Genomic DNA, 19,693 nt, shown 5'->3' with positions numbered 1-19,693 from the left:
TCAGACAAGGTCGACTTTTCCGGCGGAGGCTCAGTCCCTGAGGAGCGCGGTGCCGCAGCCCGCCCGCCGCGCTGCCCCGCTGCCCGCCCGCCCGCCCGATCCCCGCCGCCCGCCGGCACCTTGGAGAGCTCCGCGCCGCCGGGGCCTCGCACTCTGCCGGCGCGGCGCTGCGCGGGGTTGCGCGGGGTTGTTGCGCGGGGCCCGGCGGCACCGGGGCCCGCCGCCCCTCGGCAGCGCCCGCCGGCCGCGGATGCGCCGCTCCGCTCCGCCCCGGCAGCCGAGAGAAGGAAGAAAAGTTTGGGGGCGACTCAGGGCGGCTGGAGCACCGGAGGAGAAGGCGGATGAGCGGTTTCCCCGGCTGATGGAGAAGGAAGGATGACCGAAGGAGGATGTGCACCAGCAGCCAGATCATCGGGAGCCTCCTGGTGCTCTCCGTGCTGGAGATAGGGTTAGGGGTGTCCAGCGTGGCCGTGGGGGCGGTCAGTTTCAGCCTGGTCCTCACAGAGCATAAACCTCAGCTGGGAGACTCTTCTCCGGTATGGAGCGGGGTGTGTGTACGTTAGCCATTTCACTCTCTCTTTAACTCTTTATGGTGATGATCAGTCCGTGAGAAGGCATCCCCTTCCCTTGCCTTCCCTTTCGCGTGTGCATGCTGCGCCGAGAGCCTCGTCGGGTCCATTTCTGATGTGCATGGGGTACAGTCTGCATACTTGTGGGGCGAGAGGGAAGAGGTGGAAGGGGGGGAGATGTATGTGTGTGTTGGAGGGAGAGACTCCTTCTTTCTCGTTCCTTTTAATTTTCCAGTTTTGCTGTGAACAATTGAACTTTCTGTGAACCCATTCTCACACCTGGGAATGCCTGATGCCTCAAGTGGAACACGGGCTGTAGCTTACTATCTTTAAATTGATTGTGAGTTTTGTTTTGGAAAAAGAACAGCCCAGTCCCTTACAACAAGACTGTCAAAACATGTTTGAAAATAGTGTCAAGGGTATGTCAGCTGAATTCTGAGCTTCTGGAGGAAAGAGAGAAAGAGAAAATGGGAAGGAAAAGGAAAGATTCTCGTGATCTGGACAGCCTGAGTCTTGTAAAATGAACAAAAAAATCAAACACCAATAACGGGTTAATGGAAGCAGCATGGTCATATCACAGAGCATTTCTCACTTCTCAAAAACATTTCTTATTTTTTCAGTTTGATGTATGCATCTTTCTGGGAAAAAACCTTCTCCAAATGGTTATTTATAATTACAAAACAAAGAGTAGAAAATGTTGAATATTCAGCCTAAACATGAGTGGGCATTTTTGAACTCCAAGGCTGGTTTTGGCCAGCTTGGATTTTACAGCGGTATTTCTAAAAGGCTTGCCTGCTTTTCTAGAGATAACATGATAAATGCAAAACACTCTTGGTTATTCACCATTGTAACCTTCTGTAATTTACAGATTCATTCTGATAAAGTGCTGCATGTAATATTCTCACTGTCAATAGTTATTAATTATTGACAGCAGTCATAAATATTTTTTGCAGCACATAAACACAGACATAATTCTGCACAGGTGTGTAAGAAATAAGAGTGAAGACTAGATAAGACAGTGACCATGAGGTAATGATATTACCAAAATCACTTCAAAGAGGGAGGTTTCCAATCATTGCTGATGAAGAAAAGACTACTTAAAAACATCTTAAAAACAATCTCTCTGAAGATATAATGACAGAGGGCAACACCCTGGGTTTCACTGAAGTCAAGGATTTTTGACCAGTCAGTGAGATCAGTATTTTATGTAGTGATTGCTTTGTGTGACAATGCTGTCACATCTGATACCATTTCATGACAATGCACCTTTCCTGCATAACTGCCTCATTCATTTTTATGGTTTCTGTTCCCTGAGTTTTTCCTAGCCATAGATTAGGACACTAATACATCAGACGCTGGCTCCAAGGACCTTATAATTAAAGCAGGCAATAGAGTTAGGATTAAAGAATGTAAAGAAATAAACCAAAACTGCTTGGTATAACAGGTGGTTGCATTAACACACCAGCAATTTGGCTGATTTCAAGCTGCTCATCGGTAGAGATTTACAGAGGAATAAGGCAGAGGCCAATGAATTGATTTTGCAGACATTGGTAGGAAATCCTTCCCATAAGTGAGTGCAGAGGCATGGAAGAGAACCCAAAGGGACTTGTTTGAAAATGTAACAACTGGGTGAAGGATGCCCAAAGCAGAGCTAGCAGAGGCAGGCATCAGCTCCTAGGAACTGAGCAAACAACTGTAGATTGGCAAGGCAGAGGCCACAAAGAAACTGTAAAGGGAAGGTGAACAGCTTGTGTTTCATGGAGCAGAGGAAATGGGAAATCACAGTGCCATGGTTATAAAGGCTTACTTACTTTGCCTTGAACTAATGATCTTTTGTCTAAATTGTCATCATTCTATGTACCACTCCAGCACTTCCAATTGACATGTTAGGTTGTCTTCTTCTGACAAAAGGACTAGCAAGCCAGACAGGACAAGAAAAGGGCCATAAATCTACCAGGGATGCCTAGGGCCATGAGTAACTAGCTGCAAATTAAAACAACTGGAGAAAGGTTTGTTTGCACAATCTGCAGAATTCTCCTCCTGTGGAAATGGCATAAACCACCTTTCTGCTCAATGTCCCTTACACTGAGCTCATGTTGCCTGAGTTGAATGTCTTGCATAAAATAGGTTTTTTTTCCAATTCACAGACTTGGCTCAAGATTTTCCTTTGAGAAATGAACAATAAGGAAAATGGACATTAAAGGCAAAACTAATACTTTGACATGTTAGGATGCAAAACACTGAAGTTAAATTGAACAGTGTCATGTCTTCTGTTGTAAACTACCTGGAAGTAAAATGAGAACTTTTGACTGTGTTCTATCTTTCACTTATGTGGGTGGAACTCAGCAAAGGCCCAAGTTCATAAGGAAGTAGATGAAGATAGCATCACCATGGAAACATTAACCTGGATTCCTAAAATATGGGCATCTTCAAGTCATTCACATTCTCCTATATATGACTTTCTGTGATGCTTTGCATTTGACACACATTAGATTTATTCTTGAAAGCATGGTTCTTATTGTTCATTGTCTCCATTCAGCCAGATAATTTACTAATGGACTGAACTTTAAGCATGTGAATCCTACCCATAACATTAGAGCTAAAAGTGAAGTTAAGCATGGGCTGGAGTGTCTGATTATTGCATGCCCTGCATGCAAGCAAGTCAGGGAAATTGGAGTAGACATATGTGAAGAAATGGACAGCCTGAAAACAATGTCTACATTAAAAAATGCATGGAAATGGAAAAACAGTTCCTAAGTTTGTTGTTTTCATTGGAGTTGAGCTGGATTAAGATAGTAAAATCTGTGTAAAATGTAGCCAAAAGAAAAAAGATTGCAGGTTTGAATGACTTCTCAAATTATCTGGAGCATGTGGAGATGACTATCCAATTTATTTTAAATCATAATCTCTCAGTCCTTTTTAAAATAGGCCATGGCTGCTGAAATGAAAAAAACAAACAAAACAAGCAAACAAAAACAAACAAATAAAAAACAAAACAAAACAACAAACAAACCTCAAACCAAACCAAACAAGCACAAAAAACAGTCCCATATAACCTAAGGTGAAGGTGTTGTTGATTTCCAGATTTTCCATCTGTTTACTCTGGTTGCATTGGTATAGTCTACTCCACAGGCTGCACTCAGTGTTTCTCGGATTATTTTTTTTTCCAGAAATTGAGGTATCTTTCTAAAATTCACTACTTCAATTCATTTATCCCAATTACTATGGGAATGATCCAAGCAATGAGTATGCTGAACCACTAGCACTAGCATAGCAAGCATGGCAGCATCCATAGCAAAGGTTTTTGCACAAACAAAAGAAATCAAAGGATAATCTTTTACAAGTTATTCAGAGATTTTTTTTAATGGTCACATACTTTCCCATCTATATTTAAAATATAATGGTTGCATCATTATCACTATTAGTGACTATGTATTCACACATGCACAGATGTGTGTGGCTTTAATTCTCATTTATTCTGCATAAATTCTGAATAAATTCTTATAAATGAGATTCTCTCACAGAAAGAGAATGAGAGACAAAAGTCACATCTTTAGTCAAATATGACACCTGTCTTCATATGCAAGGGAAATACCTGATGAATCACTTATGGCTCTGCCCCTCAAGAGAGCAGCTCCTTCTCTTATAAAGACAAATACCTAAATGAATTTGGGAGATATGTATTCTCTGGATGTTGGTCGGTCTGTCTGTAGAGGCAGGGTTATTGTCTCCATGATTTGTGATTTTAGCACAGTGGAAGTCTGCCTGCCCATTAAAACTCTTCATTTATAGTTTGGCTATAGAAATTTGCTCCAAGCTGGCACTGGAAATATTTGATTTCACTGACTTTTTTTTTTTTTTAAACCAGGAGTACAAGAAAAATGAGAAAGGGTCAGGCAGCATTGAACTCTCCCAGAGCAAGAACATTGTTTTAGAGTGTTTAATCAATGTTGGTGGCCTAAAATTTTAAAACATTAAATTTTGCATCTAGTTTTTACTGCTGCCAAGTTTCCTTTGGAATGAAAAGCCAAAGTATTTTTTATTTAAAAAGCACACTAAAAAAATTCACATTATTATTTAGCATGCAGACATAATGCAGATGTGATCCTACTTTATTTTAACATGTGCATTGCATTTTCATGAAACTGACCATATTTCTGGCTAGCTCCTGCCCCTGATGAAATTAATTGCAGCACTGCCAGTGAGCTCAGTGGAAGCTGGGCAGAGCTCTGTACCTATAGATGAGGGAGGATGTACCTAATGGGGGAGCTTCTTGCCTTGCATGTAACAATGACAATTCACTCCATCTGAGAACTTTCAAGAGGTTTTCTTTATCATCCCAGGGAGTGGGACAGAATGTAAACAGTCTGCATCTGCCTCGAATCTGGCAAAGCAGTGGGAATTGTGTACTACTACCTGAGCTCCTATGTCTCACCTCAACAGAGCTCCCCTCTCAGCATAACAGATTTGGTGGGACACAGGGTTGGGCTGTGGCAATGCTGCTGCTTCTGATTCTGGATGCAGATGATTTGCAGCCGATTAGGTATCCCTGTCCCAAAAACCCCTTGCATGGGATAACATCAATTAGAAGTTTCCATTCCCCTTTTGCAAAGATTATTGTGTCTCTCTATGGAGACAACAGAAAAACTTACTATATGGGCTTGCTCTTTTTGTCCATTGTAATTTTTCTCTGGTTTGAGGCTTTTATGAAGAGAGGATTCTGTGCCCTTTATGCTGACCAAGCATAAAGAAGAAAATGTAATCCTCATTCTGAAATACTACTTCAAAGGAGAGTTACAAATGGAAGTACCTTTTCTGCTTATTTCATCCACTAAGGATCTCAGGGTTTTTTTTTCTCATTTGGATAGAGCTGAAGTAACCAGATTCTTTAATAGAGTGTTATTTTCAGATTCCTGGGTCTTATGGCAGTCACATGTTTGTGCATTTTTACTGTAGAACAAACACTTTTTTATTTACCACCTGAAAAGATTAGATTGAAGTGAAGATATTGATTTGGTCTTGCTAGTTTCTTTTTCCAAGTGAAAGATAAGTTTTATATGTAGGATAATCTTGCATTTTCACTGTTATATTGAAATTTGGATAAATTTCATTTCCTGTTTTATCAGGTATTCATGGATGACCCAGAACACTGAAGGGCTTTGCATAGTGTATGTAGTTTGGGCTTTTTCATCATGAACACTACCTAGGGATCAAGCAGTCCTGATATTCAATATGCTTTCTCTACTCCTTTTTTCAGTGTATCACCAGAAAGATTTTTTTACTAACAGTTTTTTGTTTTCTCAAGGGAATTACACTTACCATTACTTTCACTTCCTAAAAAAAAAAAAAGAAATAAAATAAAAAATTAAAAAGTAATGGTTTAAAGTTCCTTAGGTTCAATATACAAAATACAATTACTTCTTTTTCTTCTGCATGATGGAAACAAACAAATCTTTGGCTCTCTGCAAATATGATTAAATTGGAATTATTGTTTTTCAGGCTACCAGTAAGAGAGATTTTTTGTTGTTTTATTTCATTTTTGGGGTTTTTTTTTTGTTCAGGAGAGGGAGTGAAGCCAAGTCTTTTGTTCCAGAAAATATGAAATAGGGATGGATCCAAACCACAGAACTTGAATCTAAATTGAGATTGTAGCCTCCTTAACAAAATTTCTGTGTGTTTGGATGTGAGGTTTTGTTTCAAGCCCATATTTATTATGAAATAAATCAAAGCAGGCTCAAAATAAACATAGTCCATTTCTGGGAGGTCTTTGGTTCTTTATTTTAAAGTTCAACAGACCAAAAGAAGGACCAAGCAGGCACAGCTGCAGTGTGAATGGCAAAGACTTCACAGGCAAATAGACACCACTGCATCACCTTGCAGTCACAGCAGTGTTATCAGCAGAGCTCGCTCTGCTAGGTCCCCATTCCACAGATCTTCTTTCAGGGGACTGAGTCACTAACAGCCCACTGACTAAGTACCTTTTGAGCTTTGTAGTGTCTTTGGATTTTTTTACCCACCATCTAAGAGTGGTTCTGCCTCCACTATTTGATGAGACACACAATTCCAACCTCCTCTGCTACTCTTAACACAAAATGTCACGTATCACAGAATGTATGAATAAGTCTGTATGCAAAAGCAATCCCAGAAGTAGTGGGAATTGGTTGCAAATAGTGATTTCTGCAGTTTTTTCTGTAAGAAGAAAAGATTTTGATTTTTATGATTTTTTCTGATTAATAATAACAAAACAGAAACAGAAGTTCAGCAGTGAAATATCTTTTTCAACAAGTACCAGCTGAAGGTCCCTCTCTGGCTGCCAGGGCATTTTGGTGGGCTCATTAACTTACTTTTGTGAAATGTTTTAGACTTATTCTTGGCATGAGCTGTGAATACTTCAACAATTCATCAGTCTTTATAAGAGCTTATCTTTAATGATACATTTCTTTCCACTCTGGATTTACTGCATTTTCAATGTGAGTGTGTTTTCCTTAAGTTACTTCATGTTTAGGTTAGAAATGGTTAGGTTAAAGAATGATAGGTTAAAGAGTCCAAGAGCTTGGTAAAAGCTGACTGATAACCAGTATTCACATAGAAAGGGACAAGTCCTTCACCATGAGAGTATTAATTAAGCATAGGTGAACTCTAGTCCAGAGGAGATCAAGAGTTACAAGTGAAGTTTTAATGTTATGAAGTCCTGAAATGAAGAGGAAGTCTCTCACAATAGCGAAGAACAGAGGCTGACAAGAAAGCAGAATTCCCAATGGACATATTCCAGTGGGCAGTATTATAAAATAAAAGACTTCTAAATAAAAAGACAAACAGGAGCAAACATAGGAAAGTCCTTTTGAGGCTGATTTGAATGAGTATCCTTTTTTCTGGTACAAAGAGCTAAGGTAGTTTCTCTCATCTGCTTTCTACTATTACTGATCACAACACTGAGACAACAAAAAAATTACAGGAAATTATTATATATAAATATTCTATATTATATTATATATTAATATTCTATAATTTATTAATATGCTATATTTACTATATTTATTTATATATTTATTATGTATAAATATATATTTACAGCAAATTATATCCTGAGTCCCTAGCTATTCTATTAAAAAGCAATGACCAATCACATAACCTCCCACTGACTTCCTAACCTTCCTTCCTAGAGGTCTCCATGTTGAGAAGTCTGGCTAAGGCAGCTCTGCATGTGCAGTTTTCCTGAGCCCTGATATTGCTAATGTTCTATCAGTAAAGAAGGTTTCCACAGTGGTAAACTTGGCTCAAACCTTGTCAATGCTTTACATGAGTTTTAATTGCCTGACACTGTGGCCCAAATTCATCTATTGGTTTTAATAGCAAGCTGCCTGTCGTAGTAAATAAATAACCACACTGGTTTTTGGGCAAGACTTTTCTCTGTGAGTGCAACACACCATCATCTAAAAAACCTCCAAAAATAATAATCCTTTTCTACCACACAAGTGCTTTCTTTGCTAGCACCCAAGTGCTTTTTTCCCAAGGTTTTTCATGTGTTCAGGCACAGTACTGCATTCAGTTTCACAACTTGCTTGTCTCATTGTCATACAGATTAGAAAACTTTGACATGACCTTCCCAAGCTCACATTGAAGAACGTGGAAGAACCAGGGATATCCGGCTCAAAATTTTGAGAATTCAATTCAGAACAGAATAAAATAGAACAGAAAGAACAGAATATTTCAGTTGGTTCTCTGTTGGGTTTTTTAACTACAGCACACTTATTTCTTGTGTATATGTATAGATATCATATAAGTATATATATTGTAGATGTACAGAGATAATAGGTACATACAGAGTATACATACAGACCCTGAGACAATAAAAAATTAAAGAATCATAAAATCATGAGATATCCTGAGTTGAAAGGACCTCATAAGGAATATAGAGTCCACCTCCCTGCTCCTTGCAGGAATACCTGAAATTAATCTTATACCTAAGGGAAGTGCTCAGATATTCCTTGAGCTCTCACAGGCTTGGTGCCATGGCTGCTTCCTGAGCTGCCTGTTCCAGTGACAAATTATCCACTCTTTGAAGATTTTATTAATGTCCCATCTGAACTTTCCTTGATACACCTCCATTCCATTTGCTCACGTCCTATTGCTGCCAACCAGAGGATGATCAGCCTACCTTTCCATTGCCCTACTTGAGGAAGTTGTAGACTGTGACAAGGTCATCCCTCAGCCTTCTCTCCTCCAAGATGAATAAGACAAGTGACCTTAGCTGCTCCTCATGAGTCTTGTCCTCTAGACCTTTAACCATCTTGAGCACCCTTCTCTAGACGCTCTAATTGTATTATATCCTTCTTATATTAAGGCACCCAAAACTGCACACAATAATCAAGGTAAAGCCACACCAGCATAGTTTGACTGGGACAGTCACCTTCCTGGACTGGCTGGCTATGCTCTACTTGATGCACCCCAGTACAAGGTTTTCCCTTCTGGCTGCCAGGGCACAATATTCAAATTCAACTTTCCATCAACCCAGACTTTCAGATCTCTTTCCATGGGGCTGTTCAACATCCTCTTGTTCTCCAGTTTGTGTGTATAACATGGCACCCCATAAAGGTGGTTTGGAAGACTGTGTGTCCTGCCCTTGAAAACCAGTAATCAATAGCAGAACTGAGCAGACCAGTGGGTTCTAATGTTGAGTGAACCAGTAATTTACTTGTTGCTCCTTAGGTCATATGCAAGGCTAACATAACTGGTTTGTTCTATTCCCTTCTGGCTAGTGAAGGATGTACAATAAAAAGTGCTTCAATCAAAATCAACAGTAAAAAAATCTATTGACTGTAATAGGAGAAGAATTAGATCATTCTCCAAAAAATGAGTGACCTATTCTTTCATCTTTAAAAGTAAATTGCAAAAACTCCAGATTTTTAAACTAGTTAGCATAAACTTTTCACAAGCTGAAACTATCCTTGATAGTATCTATAAGCTTTCCAGAACTCATAATTTTTTCATTATACAAAGTTTTCCTTTTAATCCTATTCAATCACTATAGAGAGAAATTATTTATTAATCTGCTTTATCAAATCTGACTGAATTAAATTTAATTACTGTGATGTCCAGAACAAAAGTTTTTGAGGTTTCTGCATTTATGTTGAGAAATACACTACATATGAAAACCTGAGGTATCCTTTCAGTTGAAGACAATCTGTTATGACAGGACTGGAGTGATTGAGAGGGACCTTGAAAGTTGGGCAGGGAGAAATTCAGTGTATTACAAGGGCAACTGTAAAGTCTTGCATCTGGGAAAGAACAACCCTAGGTACCAGTATAGGTTGGGGACTATACTGTCTGAGCTCTTGGAGAGCAGCATAGGGGAAAGGGACCTGAGGGTGTCGGTGCATGGAAGGATGACCATGAGGCAGCAGTGTGTCCCTGTGGCCAAGAAGGGCAATGGTATCCTGGGGTCCATTAGAAGGGGTGTGGCTAGTAGGTTGAGAGAGGTTCTCCTCCCCCTCTACTCTGTCCTGGTGAGGCTGCATCTGGAATATTGTGTCCAGTTCTGGGCTCCTCAATTCAAGGACAGTGAACTGCTTGAGAGAGTCCAGCGCAGAGTGACCAAGATGATGAAGGGAGTGGAACTTCTGCCTTATGAGGAAAAGTCATGAGAGCTGGGTCTCTTCAGCTTGGAGAAGAGGGGACTGAGGGTTGACCTCATTAATGTTTACAAATATGTATGGGGAGAATGTCAGGAGGATAGAGTCATGCTTTCTCAGGGGGTGACTAACAACAGGACAAGGGGCAAGGGTTATAAACCGGAGCGTGGGCGGTTCCGTATAAATATAAGGAAGAATTTTTTCACTGTGAGGGTGAGAGAGCACTAGAACAGGCTGCCCAGGGAGGTTATGGAGTCTCCTTTCCTGGAGACATTAAAAAAATCACCAGGTACCAGGTGGCTACCTGGATGCCTTCCAATGTGACCTGCTGTAGGTGACCCTGCTCTGTGGAAAGACTGCTCTGGCAGGGGGGTTGGACTAGATGATCTTTCAAGGTCCCTTCCAACCCCTAACTTTCTCTAATTCTATGGTTCCCTGATTCTACAATTCTATGATTCCACGACTGTGAGTTAGACTCTGAAACTTCACAGCAAACCTGAGTGAAAACTTTGAAGGCAGATATGAGCCAGGTTCTGAGCTGAAATCTCCTCTGTCTGTGGGAAAGGGACAGAGGAACCTCTGCCCATTGGCTTTTTGATTGTTATTCCAATGGGTGAGCTCTAGTGATAAGTATGTTTCATGTCCTGGTAAGTCCTAAGCCATTCATTGCCATGGTCTACACGATTCAGTCCTTTCCATAATCAGATTGGTATTAATTCCACAGCTCATGTTTAATGTAGTGGTAAATAATATACAAAATTCACCATATTCATCATGAGGAACTCATTCAATGGGCCTAACTCAGAGTAAAAATACATCTCAAGGCTTATGCTTTACTGTAGCTGGAGGAAGATAAACTGTGATTTAAAGCTGAGATACTGAAGCAGCAAAATTTTGTAGGTTAAATGTACAAGCAATACAATAACAGACACTGACTTTCATATAGAAACTGTTTCTTTTTTAGGTTTTCTTTTTTTTTTTTTTTTTTTTCACTTCTTATGTAACAGCCAGGTCTTTTCCATAATTTAATCCTAAATCAAGGTTGAGCAAAGCCTGTTGCTTGAAATACCACCTCCATCCAAAAAGGATGTGGAAAAATCCAGTAGTAAAACTATAAAATTACTTCCCAATAGAGGCATAGGGTTAGCTTTACTGAAAATATGTAGCACAGATTTCTTAAAAAGGAATTAATGAGGTACCGAGAAATGACAGTATTTTGACAGTGTTACAGACACCTGAAAAAGGGCTTACTGCTTTCACATAACTACTGTAGTTTTGTCACATCTCCCTCAGGGAGTCTTTGCAATTTCCCTCCTTTTTGGAGGGAAAAAAACCTTTTCCCTCCAAAACCTTTTTTTTTTCCCCCTCCTATTTTTTTTTTGTGGGAGGAAAAAGTAACATCAGAGAACATTACTGGTCTTTGATCCAGGTCACTAAAAAGCATTACCACCTGTCCATGTCAGCTGGTAGGGATGATTCTGATTTTGTTAATCAGTTTTTGCCTGGTGCTTGATGCAACAATTAGCAGATCAGTTTGTGAAAGGGAACTACATGGAAAAAGTGCAGATATTTTCATGCTGTCTACTGCAAGATTGGGAAGTAGGTGATTGGGATCACTTGCTAAACTTTTCTGAGGAAATAAAAAAACCTAAAAGAGTGAAAAGGAATCTTTTGCTTGGAAAATTGGGGTTTTTTTCATGTCTTTTTTACTGAAGCAGCTTAAAAAGTAGGTTTTTTTTAATTTTACTTTTTTCTAATGATTCCTCATCCTCAGTCTGACTTTTCATTCCAATTTCTCCTCTACTAATTGTGTTTCTGGTTGAGTTATAACTTCCTGAAACATAAGTTTTGTGATAGAAATGATGACAATTTTAACCACTGCCTAACCTAATGTTGAGGTCACCACTACAGCAATACAGAAGGATTTATTGAAACCTTAAATGATGAAATAATTGTCTTTTTTTTTTTCTTCTTTGCAGTTTCTCCTTTGTGGCATATGTGGAATATTGTGTGCCAAAAAAAAATCTGGACTTGTTGTAAGTTTTTCCATTGCATATATAACCCATAAGTATTTAAAAGGCAAACTTATCCAACTTGAATTCATTGCTGGGGGCTTTTTGTGTTCAAGTGTTTCTGATAAAAACTCAGTAAAAATTGCAAGTCAGCAATGCAAAAAAAAGCAATCAGCACTTTGGGTTAATCAAGCAAGACAAGGCAATTCTGAAATAGCCTATTCAGGTCATGGCTATTTAAGTTACACATCCCTATTTATCCTTTTCTGGACAAATATGGATGGAAAACCTGTTGATTCAAACTTATGCCAAGCAAATAAAGTTCCACAATAACTTAAATGGACTGTAGCTTCTTAAAAATGACTGGGCTGCCACATCAAAGAGGATTCTGACCATCTCTGTTTCAAGGCATTGTAGCCATTCACTTTTTTAATAACTTCTTTTTGCAATCAGAATAAAGCATAAATCCATTTTAAAGTGATGGTAGATGTTTTCTATCTCTTCTAAGAATCTAAAATACAGTAATTTTTCTAACTGCAGCAAAACAGTGTTACAATGGTGACAAAAGTCACAGCAGACCTTTATGTTAAAACTGTGATCCTCCTGTAAGTGAAAATGTCTGACTAATTTTCTGTCAGCTTGCTTATTCACATACAGAAGGAACTTTTGTAAAACCAGCCTAAGTGTGAAGGGAAGTGGGATCCCTCTCAGATTACTTACAAATACCAATGAGTTAAACCCTATTACATTGTCAGTCTCATTTCTTAAAGCCATGTGGACCATAACCAGTCTCTATACACTGTCTGTTCACGTGGTCTCATGGGATTGTCACTGCCAGGGGACTGCAACATCCAGCCTATCACATTCCTGATGAAATTTTCAGGCCAGTTGTGTACAGAAGTGGTCTGTAAGGCTCCATAAATTGTTCCTACCAGAGTAGGTACATATACAAAACCATATTTAATAACACTGAAGACTCATCTAGGTCAGCATCTGACAGTGGGAAGTATCAAGAGAAGTAAATAAGACAATGATTTAGAAGTGTCTCCATAATGTCTTTTGCCCTTGAGTCATTTGTGGCTCAAGCATATCTCAAACCAGGGTAGCATCTGATTTAAGTGATAAGAAGCCTTTTAACATGTCTCATTAATTGAAGCCTGTTTCACATCCTTCTGAAGTTTCCAGGAATGTTTTAACCAAGTTTAAAAAACCCAACAAACACATAATCACCACACTGACCTTCTGTAGAGCTGAATCACAGATTTCTTTTTTGCTTCCATTGCTTCTTTGTCCCACACATTCAACTTGAACACTTTTGAAGTCCTCACAAAAGCTGTAGGAAGACTCCAAACTGCTGTATGACTGAACAAATTAGAAATGAACAAGAAGGCAGAGTCAGGTGGCACAGAAGAGAAGAGAGATTCATGGAGAATACGTGAGGTGTTCACCTCTGAGGGGTGAAAACAGCAGAAAATTGTGACACATTCTGTCATGTTACTGTTTTAAATGAAACACTGGAAATGAAAAGACTTGTGTCCTAGTAGTTCTTCATTGACCAGCTTTTGACATAAGCAATGCAGTCTATCAACTTTATCTTGAATGGTACATCAATCTTAACTCTTGTACAACAGAAAGTATTTTGTGGGAGCTGAGGGAGTTAAAAAGTTGTGTCTATTAAGTGTTTTGTGATCCCTGATGATGCTACCAAAGCACTGAATTACAATTAGTCTCACTTTTCATATGAATGAATCTGTCTCCAAAAGATGTTACCATGATATAACCTCTCTTTTCTTTCCCGACAGATGATACTTTTTTCTGCCTGTTGCATCTGTGGACTAATTGGAGGAATCTTAAATTTTCAATTTCTTCGTGCTTTGACAAAGAAGTCGTCTGCTCTGTATTCTTTGCATCTTGCCTCCATGTCTCTTGCATGCATTGGAATTGGTGGTTGCACCCTTTCTTCATGGCTCACTTGTCGGCTAGCCAGCTATGAACAAAGACGAATGTTCTCAGAGAGAGAACATTCATTGCATCACTCCCATGAAATGGCAGAAAAAGTGAGTCGTTTGTCCTCTCTTATTTGTTCTGCTTCTCCTAAAATGCTACTGTATGTGTTAATGTTTACAACTGGCAAGAGATATGTTCAGTTTTCAGTTTTATATGAGAAAGAATTTCTCTTTGAAATGAAATGCTGCAATTCTGTGTAAGCTTTATTATGTTGCATTATACAGAGCTATTTTTAGGTATGGTATATTTGCAGTACATCCATTTCAATGAAGTACATCCATTTTCAACATAATTCCATTGTATAGCTATTCAAGGGCTTAGCTGCTAAATATAGCACTTCATAAATAATTGGAAACCTTATTAATATGGATTATCATGTATTGTACTATGAAAAAGCACAGAACGCTTTCTGCAACCACATCATTGCATGCTTCCAGGATTTAATCAATTTCTTCCTCTCCCAAGTACTCAGCTTATAAAGCAGGGTATTTAAACACAAAAGCCACAGTTCACAAACCCAGAATGACTACACCTAAGTGCCTAAGGCTGCATTTAGACATCTAAATTGAACTCATCTGCCTTGCAGTAGCACTGAGTATTTACTTCCTTTCTCCATTAAAGGGTAGCTTACAAAACTGTCTAGGTCTATGTTTGGGTGTTTAATCTTAAACTCCCAAAGTCGAGCATGTAGGGCCAAAAGAATTAATGAACAGAATCCTTGAAATCAGCTCCTTGGAGTTACAGGGTTGGCTCCATATTTGAGGAGTGAAATGGTCACTGACACCCTGTTCTTTCTGTTTGGACATTTTATCTGATGCCTTTCATTTGAGAAATTAATAGAGACAGCAACAAAAGTCGAGCAGACAGCTCATCTAAACCTTCATGTACAAGTATGCATTGCAGTTAAGTTCAGCAGTCTGTGTCATATCTACTGAGACTTCTGAATAGCTGAGTGAGGATTAATTCGTTCAGACAGTAGGATGTTTTCAGATTTCCTAACTAAGCATGATATAGCAGTTAATTGTCCATTACATAAAAATTACTTGTTGCTCTTCTTTGGTTTCCTAATTGAGATGAGACTCCAAGCACCTTAATTCACCTTAGATGTTTGAAGCGTTCTTAAACAGCATAGGTTACAATAGTAACACAAAACAGGGTGATAAGATCAAGGGTGGGGATACATTTCTCCCTCTTGCTTTAAAATGAAGAATTCTGATGAGCTCTGTTGGCAAGTATGACCATGGTCTTACAGATGGCAGGCTAGATCCTGCCTTTCAAAGATTCTCTTCCCTCAACAAGGACAACAATGAAGCCCATTTGAAAGAGAAACAGAGAAGTAAAGAAAAGAGAAATGGCCTAGGAAGAAAACCTTTTCAAAATACGAACACTTGCCACCCTCTAGAACTGGGATGAAGATGACCATTCATAGCAGTAGCTGACCACCTCCTACTCTGGCATATTGACCCACTAAGCTTTTAGACATGTAGCAGCGAGGACTGCCAGACACCCACTTATCTTGGATGAAGGGCCATGCTGCATGTGCAGAGCAACCCTATTGCACATGCTCAGCAAACATGGGATGCTCCCCACCAATGGTGGACTCCCCATGTGTGTGTTGTAGAATCAAGTATGCATTCATAGACTGTCTGATCTGGGACTTCTTAGACCTACAACCTGTTGACTGCCTGCTGCTGGCAGGCTTGAGTAAATTAGCTCAAGGCATGCCCCTAAAAAGTAATGAAAGCTACTTAAAACTTATATTCAATTAGGCCCTGATTTATAAAATAGCTTTAAAGTGTTTTATATATACGACTATTTTGTATATTTATACTGATATACAGTAATATAGACGTGTACTGCATGTGCATTTGTTTGTGCTATATTTATTGTATAATTGTTATATTTATATTAGAGATTGAGGGGTATTGAAATAACCGACCTGCCCAGCTGCCCGGTGGTTCCCCCGACACCAGAGTTACCTCCAAGGTACGCTGAACACTAGGGAGCTGCCATGTTGTTATGTCACTTCAGGAAGGGCCACCTCTAAGAGAAAGACATAGCTTCAGCTGATCAAAGCTGGCTGATGCTGTGATGTCACTCTTAGGCAGAACGGTGCTTCCAGGTGGTGACATAATTCTACGTGGTGAACGCTGCAATCTGGAAGTAAGTTGAGTATTTAAAAATATTCACCTTAGTTATAGACATCCAAATGCTCCTATTTGGATGTTGCCACCATTGACTCACTCTGCTTCTAATCTGTGTGCTCCTTCATTTCTTAAATCCAGCAACATTTTTTTTTTTAATTTATTAATACTTTTATTTTTGAAAACAGAAACAGTGGGTATATAAAATATTTTCAATACTTTCTGAAATAATGTTATTCCAATAGCTGATGCCTGCAGAGGATTTGAGTGATAAAGCTGACAAAAGGAAACTTTTCACTTGCTCACGAACAGCCTTCTGAAAGACTACTATCAAACTGTGGTTGAATGATAGTATTAAATAGCTTTCCTAGTCCCTTTCTGACTGGTTATCTTCAGTATAAATCCAACAGGGAGTTTAGGTACCTACAAATAGGGAGACACAGTATTCTAGTATCATAGTAGTCATAGTATTCTATGACATAGTCTATTTCAGAACAACCAGTCCCCCAGACTGGGATCCTGAGTTCAGTGTTACCCATACTATTGTACATAAGTATCTATATCCATGTAACTGTATGATTTAATATATTAACATATTCTCCTCAGTATAAGAGGAGAATAAGATACCATACATCCAACATCACAATCTGCCAAATGGGGAGCTGGGTGTTAGAAACTGCTCCATATTCGTTTTACACAGCTTCTTGTCTCTGAAGCTTACACTTGACTGAGAAGCATTAATTGGCAAATCTACTTGGTTTGATGGCCCCAAATTTACTTTGTATATAGCACATCCCTCCTTGCAAAAATTGTGCAGGCAACAATCAAGTCTTGTGATCTACTTCAAAATATATCTGCTAACACCCAAGAGGGGATGCACCAGTGCTTCTACTTTATGTGAAACTATGAGTTCTGGTTTCTGCCTCCCAAACTATGTATAAATCAAATATTGTGGAATAAAAGGAGAGAAAGAGAGAGTGAGACTAAGAAAAAAGACCAATTCCAAAAACTTTTTTCTTTTTACCAAGAACCTCAGATGCTGTGCTGTGGAGACAAGTTTGCTCTTTCTGTTTTTCTCTCTCCCTCTCTCTCTCTTCAGCCTGAGTCTTGCTTTACTTTCTTCACAGAAACTTCCACAAGAAGGAAGACAAACAAATCCTTTTTCTTCCACATTTTCTCCAACTGTACCTAGGATGTGGAAGGGGTGAAATGAATATATCCATGCAGAGAATAGCTTGTGGTTCTTGTGTATCTATTTCAGAACTGGGCCAACAGTGGCACCTCTACATCATCTACTAACATTTTGAAAATAGCCCAAACCACATTTTTATGTGTGTTCATTTCTCTGGGCATAGTTTGATGTCCTCTGGAATCTGTTATTGGACATAAACAGCAGATAATTTCTGCACCCCGATGCAATTTGGTATGAAATAGGCCTAGGACTGTTCCAAATGAGGCAATTCTGTGCATGAACTCCATGTGGCTTCACAGCCTTGAAGGTCAGGGAAGAGCTGCTAATACCTATTGTTGAGATTGCAACTGGAGAATTAGAAAATCTCAAAACAAATCTCCATGTAGGTGCTTTAGGATTCTGACTCATGATCAGGTCAACTTACTCCAGGATGATTCATCTGCCTCTTGAGCAGCAATTGCTGAACTACTAAAAATTCCAGTCTGGCACATTGAGGGAAAAGCAAAATCAGTCCTGTCCAAATCCAAACAGTCCAAATCCTTAGACCTTGTTTGGGTCTAGACTTACTTTACAACTGGCTCTCCTAGCTAGCATCGAATGGCATCTGTTTGTATGTCAGCACAGAAAAAGGTTTGAATGGAAATGAAGACTTAATTACCATCTTTCCCCTTTGGAGATTACCACACAGGCTTGAGTTGATGTACTTTGAAAAGACAAGGTCACAAAACTTGCATGGATGCCATCAGTGCTGTATATGGGGCCCGAGATTAATGTCCAATTCAATCAGTATAAATGAGTCCATCAGCATTTATGTAGGAAGAAACACAATTTCTTGTTGGGTTTTTTGGGGGGAGGGAGTGTTTTTTTTTTTTTGTGGGGTTTTTTTGTTGTTTGTTTGGGTTTTATTTGTTTTTTGTTAGAGTTTTTGTTGGGTTTGTTTTGTTTTGTTGTTTTGGTTTGTTTGACTTTCTTTTTTCAGTGAGATTTAAGAAGCCAAAGAAAAATGTAAAGTTTAGTTGAATGTTTGAAATTCAGAGTTGGTTAAATTTTTGTTAAAAGCTTAATTAACTAAATTTTAAACACCACAAAAACATGTAAAATTTAATCAGTGTTTCCTATTCTTGTTGCAGGAAATGACAGACAACCTCAGCAATGGTGGCCCACATCTAATTTATAATGGAAGTGTATACTAAGAGATTTTGAAAAATTCCTTGGAAAGAAGCAGTTTTAGAGTTTTCTTCAGGAAAAAAATAGACTCCAAGAAACTGAGAAAATGGAACTATCTTAACTTTTATGGCTCAAATGTCACAACTGCAGAACAGCACAGTTGCATTTCCCTTTTAGAAACATACTCAAAATTTGTCTCTGAAATATTTTGTGGATATACAATATTTATTTACTTCCTGAGTATTCTCTCTCTTTTTTTTTTCTTTCATTTTTTGTTCTGACGTTTTTGTTTTGGATTGCTTTTTTTGTCTGAATAACTTTTCAGAATTGTGGTATTTGAAAACAGAAACAGTATTTGAAACAGACTTCTCAAGACTTTTCTTCTCACGGAGACTCAAAACCCAGAAAAAAACCCAATTGAACTGGACCACATTTAGCCCAGTTACAGGATTCCGACAGAGAAGAGAAGAGGGCAGAGGAAGGATGGCTCAGGGGAATCTTTTTCTCTTTCCCACTTAGCAGCATCTGGTGTTATATGATGGCTTCAGATCGTGTGGCATGGTACCAGCAACACATCTGCACAGTCCCCCTTCCCACTCTGCAAACGCTTCCAGCCTCAGTTTTCCCAATAGATAGTATCAAAAGAGAGTGCAAGTTACTCTTCCAAAAGGCTGCCATTTCACATTCAGAGTGTAAATGAACAGTGTGCTGAGAACAACACCAATGTCTTTGTTTTGAAAGACAGAATGCTCTAAGGATGCCATAAATCAAAACCTCAACAATGCCTTGTTGTAAAGAAATTGTAAATATTTCCAGTTTGTGAATGAAGTATATTTCGTAATTTGTTCATAAGAGATGACAAATAAAGTCAAATCTAAACCAGAGATTTTTAGAGAGATATTTACCCTTTTTTTGTTGTTGTTGTTGTTTTTTTTTCTGGTTAGAAAGATCTTGCAAAGCTCAACTGTCA

General features: G+C 38.9%; 1 protein-coding gene across 1 annotated transcript; it reads left to right on the top strand.

The window, feature by feature from the left end:
- The first annotated feature begins 389 nt into the window (after window positions 1-389).
- On the top strand, window positions 390-18,749 carry TMEM196 (transmembrane protein 196). Its single transcript, XM_030444622.1, has 4 exons — window positions 390-536; window positions 12,181-12,237; window positions 14,016-14,270; window positions 18,687-18,749. The coding sequence occupies exons 1-4, from the start codon at window positions 390-392 to the stop codon at window positions 18,747-18,749; spliced, it is 522 nt and encodes a 173-aa protein (XP_030300482.1).
- The last annotated feature ends 944 nt before the right edge of the window (window positions 18,750-19,693 follow it).

The sequence above is a fragment of the Calypte anna genome, chromosome 2 (genome assembly GCF_003957555.1).
Source record: "Calypte anna isolate BGI_N300 chromosome 2, bCalAnn1_v1.p, whole genome shotgun sequence".
Classification (NCBI taxonomy): domain Eukaryota; kingdom Metazoa; phylum Chordata; class Aves; order Apodiformes; family Trochilidae; genus Calypte; species Calypte anna.
Note: the sequence above shows the minus strand (reverse complement) of the source record. Positions and strands in the feature narration are given on the sequence as shown.